This window comes from Myotis brandtii, unplaced genomic scaffold (genome assembly GCF_000412655.1).
Source record: "Myotis brandtii unplaced genomic scaffold, ASM41265v1 scaffold357, whole genome shotgun sequence".
Classification (NCBI taxonomy): domain Eukaryota; kingdom Metazoa; phylum Chordata; class Mammalia; order Chiroptera; family Vespertilionidae; genus Myotis; species Myotis brandtii.
The window spans coordinates 469,665-474,032 of record NW_005363729.1 but is presented as its reverse complement, the minus strand read 5'-3'; the positions used below and the strand labels follow the sequence as shown (position 1 = coordinate 474,032).

The 4,368-nt window shown below is 59.2% G+C and overlaps 1 protein-coding gene across 1 annotated transcript in view; it reads left to right on the top strand.

Moving 5' to 3' along the window:
• The first annotated feature begins 317 nt into the window (after window positions 1-317).
• WDR5 (WD repeat domain 5) overlaps window positions 318-4,368 on the top strand; it is a 12,348-nt gene continuing 8,297 nt past the window's right edge. Inside the window, exons 1-7 of the mRNA XM_005871785.2 lie at window positions 318-706; window positions 1,321-1,429; window positions 1,746-1,819; window positions 2,630-2,719; window positions 2,898-2,987; window positions 3,126-3,299; window positions 3,417-3,418. Coding sequence (XP_005871847.1) covers window positions 626-706; window positions 1,321-1,429; window positions 1,746-1,819; window positions 2,630-2,719; window positions 2,898-2,987; window positions 3,126-3,299; window positions 3,417-3,418 — 620 coding nt within the window. The 5' untranslated portion in view covers window positions 318-625. The remainder of the gene's footprint in view (window positions 707-1,320; window positions 1,430-1,745; window positions 1,820-2,629; window positions 2,720-2,897; window positions 2,988-3,125; window positions 3,300-3,416; window positions 3,419-4,368) is intronic.

The following is a 4,368-nucleotide window of genomic DNA, read 5'->3' as shown; positions in this document are numbered from 1 at the left end:
GCAGCGCCAGCCTCGTGCAGACCGTGGCGCCGTGGCACATGCTCCGGCTGCGCCAGCAGGCAGGGCCGGGGGAGCCCTTAGGTTTGCAGACATGGCTCTCAGCTATTGCATCCCCGGGTGCACGTGAGGCCTTGGATAAGTCCCCACACCTGTGCACCCCAAGGGCAGCCTCCTGTAACCCGGCTGGTTCCCTGACAAGTGGCCTTCAGTGGTTTATAACGTGCAGGGCCCTTTGAAGAAGAGGTTGTGTTTACTGGGTGGGCGGGGCTGCATTCCCGAATTCCTGCAGGCCCCCAGGTAACAATACGGAGCAGCCTTGAAGGAGGGGCCTTTGATCACAGCTACTGCAGGAGCCTGAGGGGGCTTGGCCTGGCAGCCTCTGAAAGCCTTAGGTAGTTAGGATAACAGGCACCTCCATTTGGAGCAGCAGATCCAGGCTCTGTAAGGTGGTCCAATGGTTTTTATCCTTTTTCCTGGAAATTGCCTTTTAAACTATGGTTTGCTTGTTGGCCTAGGTCCCCCACTGTAGGCTGCGGTAGCCCAGAGTTCTTCCTGCTCTGAGTGTTCTGTGGAGCTGTGAACCCATCCGCCTGCATCTCCCTGCTGCCCGGTGGGCCTCGGAGCCATGGCAACGGAGGAGAAGAAGCCGGAGGCAGAGGCTGCCCGAGCGCAGCCCACCCCCTCGTCGTCGGCCACGCAGAGCAAGGCAAGTCCCTGCGGCTCCTGGGGAACTGCAGGGGCACGGGCTGCAAGATGCTTGGGGATGGCATTGCAGGTCCATCAGGGTGTTCTCCAGGCAGAGAGCTGCTGCTGATTGTGTTCTGTGACTGGCGGTTTCCGGACCTGTCCCCTGGGGCGGGGCCTTAGCAACAACACAGCTCCTCAGTCCTCCTGTGAGAGTCTAGGGCCCAGGCAGCGCTGTTCTGCAGCCCCCCACCCCCACCCCCGGCCGCAGTTCTGATGCCTGGGCAGGTGCAGACCTCTGCAGACCTTTCCCCGGGAGCAGCCTTCCGGTTTGCTTGGGGCTGTATGCGGGCAGGCGGGCGGGTGCCCACCCGGTTGGCACAGGTGGGTGCTGGTGGTCTGGGTGGGTGGGATTAGGGTGCTGGAGCCGAGGCACTGAGGTGAGGGCTGCAGAAGTAAGGGCTCAGGCTGCTTGTTCAGGTTGAGGTGACAAGCAGACAGCTCTGGTAGCCACGTGGTATGGAGCTCAAGCCGGAGGTCTGAGCTTGACGTTCAGTTTTGGGAATCGAATCCAGACTGACGGTTGACTTGATGGTGGTGGGTACTTGTGGCTGATGAGTACTCTTTCTTCACCAGCCTACACCTGTGAAACCAAACTATGCTCTGAAGTTCACCCTGGCCGGCCACACGAAAGCCGTGTCCTCCGTGAAATTCAGCCCGAACGGGGAGTGGCTGGCGAGTTCGTGTAGGTATCAGCGGGGCCTTGGTGGCTGGGAGAAACCGGTGTGTGTGTGGGGGAGGGGGGGCTTGCTTTCCGACACCCCTCTGCGTCGGTGCAGCGTGGGTGTGCCTGTTAGCTTCCGCGTTTAACTGGAAGAATCCATTCCCCGTTGAAATTGTGCCACTGCCACTCTGCATGGCAGGGGCCGGGCGGTGGAGAGTGTTGCCTGTTCGTGTGGGTGGCCCTCCTCAGGGTCCCTCACACTGTTCCCGGGGCTCCGGTGGGAAAACCCAGATTCTGGACTGTGGATGACTGGCTCTTTGTTACTCCTTTCTCTCAGCTGCAGACAAGCTCATTAAAATTTGGGGCGCCTATGATGGGAAATTCGAGAAAACCATATCTGGTCACAAGCTGGTAGGTATCGGCCCTGCACACTGCGGTGGCTGCTGGACAGCGTAGCTCCAGCCATCACGTGGGTGGGGCCCCTCTCTCAGGCCTGTGGAGTTATGTTGAGTTTCCCCCCGAATTCTTTTTATTTTTTAAATATGTTTTTTATTGATTTTGGGGAGAGGGGAAGGGAGAGAGATAGAGAGAGAAAGATCGGCTGCCTCCTGCACACCCCGCTTGGGGATGGAGCTGGAACCCGGGTGTGTCCTGACCGGGAGTCACTTGGTTCATGCATCAACGCTCACCCCTGAGCCGCATTGGCGGGGCCTCCAGGTTCTTTCTGGTAGTTATTTGCATCTGCTCGTTTTTTCAAATACAAGTGGCAGTTTATTTAGAAAAGTCACCAAGGTAGAAAGAGTGAGCCCACACGGGCTCAGGGAACAAGTTACAGAGGCAGAAGAAGGGCCCATGGGGCTTAGGAGAGAGAAAGACATCCCACAACCCAGGTGCCTGCCCTCGACCGGGAATTGAACCCGCAACCCTTTGGTGTGCGAGCTGACACTAACCACTGAGCCACGGGCCAGAGCTGCCACCGCTTGTTTTTTTAAGCAAATACTCCTGAGTCCCGGACGAGTTTCTGTCCACGGTGAGGCCTGCAGAGCCGCCGAGAGCGGGCTGGTCCTCGGCCGGGCGGGGCCCCCTGTGCTCAGCGCTGGCTGTGGACTGGGAGGGTGGGACGAGGGCTGTGTGTCCAGTCGGATGGGAGGGGGATTTGGCTTCTGCAGGTTCATTGTGTTTTGTCCCTCAAGGGGGTGACCCTCTGTTTTTTCTCCCCAGGGAATATCCGATGTGGCCTGGTCCTCAGATTCTAACCTCCTTGTTTCTGCCTCAGATGACAAAACCCTAAAGATATGGGATGTGAGCTCGGTAAGCCGGACTCGGGTCCCTCCTGGGGGAGCGTGTGAGTGGGGGGTGGGGGGCAGCCGGGGCCTGGCGGCCTGGCTCTCCCAGGCGTGCCTCACAGCGGTGCTTCCCAGGTGTGCATCGGTCAGCCTGGCCCCGCCGTCAGTCGCTGGAATGATAGGCTATCAATATTTCATTGTAGGGAAAGTGTCTGAAAACCCTGAAGGGACACAGTAATTATGTCTTTTGCTGTAACTTCAACCCGCAGTCCAACCTCATTGTCTCAGGCTCCGTAAGTGTGCTGGCCTCTTCCGGGTGGGGGTGGGCACAGAGGTGACCTGCTGGGGGACTGGGGGCAGTTTTGGGTTCCGAAGGTCTGTCAGCTCCTGTCCTCCCTGTGGAGTGGCCTGGATCTCTCCTTTCTCTGCAGTTTGATGAGAGCGTGAGGATATGGGATGTGAAGACGGGGAAATGCCTCAAGACCCTGCCTGCGCACTCGGACCCCGTCTCCGCCGTAAGTCCCACTGACCTGGGAACTCCAGTCTCCATCGACACCTGCAGTGTGGATGGTGACCCTGTAGAATCTCAGTCTGTGGAAGGGCAGGTGGCTGTAGCGTGGGGGAGTGGTGTCCCCAAACGGAACCTTCCGGTCGGGGCGTTCAGTCCTGGGAAGTGTGACCAGGGTACAGTGTGAGTTTAGAGTGGAGCCAATAGCTCTGAGTGGTGGGTGGTGGCTGGAGGCGGGTGGGATGGCCCAGTTGCGGTGAGAATCCCCGGTCGTGGTGAGAACGGTGGGGGGTGGGCCTGAGAGTGCCCATCCTGCTCCGTGGGGTCCGAGCCTGCCGTCCTGCAGGGGCCAGCGTGTGCACAGCAGTGTAGTCACACTGCACACAGGGTTGATGGCTCCATTGAGAGCATGGCCCCAGGGCTGCCCTGCGCCTCCATCTCACCCGGGAGCGGGTCCCGTAGCAGGAAGGGAGACAGCCTATAAAAGGTGGTATTTGTTGTAAGAAGGCTTATCCTGGGTAACGTCGGCTCAGGACTCAACAGAAAGAACAGGGTTGCGTGTGAACTCTCCGTCTGACATTGCGACCCTTGGCACTGAGATTCAATTGGGCAAAGGAGGGAAACCCCAGAGGTGAAGCCGTTCCAGGAAAGGGACGTGTCAGGTTGGAACGTGTTTGTGGGAAGGTGTGTCCCCTCCCCCAGCAGAGCTAGACGTTCAGATCAGGTCAGTGGGGCCGGACCGCCGTCAGCCTGGGGCCGCCTGGGTCTCTCCCTGTCCGGGGCCTGGAGCAGTGGGGCGGTGGCAGGGACTGGTGCTCGGATGGCCATGGGCAGGCACCTGGGTGAGAAGCCACCAGCGTCCATTCTTAGGGGGCTACTGAATCGGGGGGTTTCCCCCCTGTTTTTTTTTTGCTTTTGTAAAGCAATGTCAAGGGAAGTCATTTTTGGCTACGTTGGGTCAGGCTGCCTTCACTGGGGTGTGAGGGGGCGACAGTGACGACTGGAGGCCGGATCCCCGGACAGGACAGGCCTCAGGAGGGGGCTCCCGTGGCCATGGGTTTCCTTTCAGTCCGTTTCCTAGTGAGCGATCACCTCCTCCAGGCAGACTGCAGGCTGGTCTTTCTGTGGTTGCTCCTCCATGAGAGGCCCCAGGGGAAAGGGGTCCT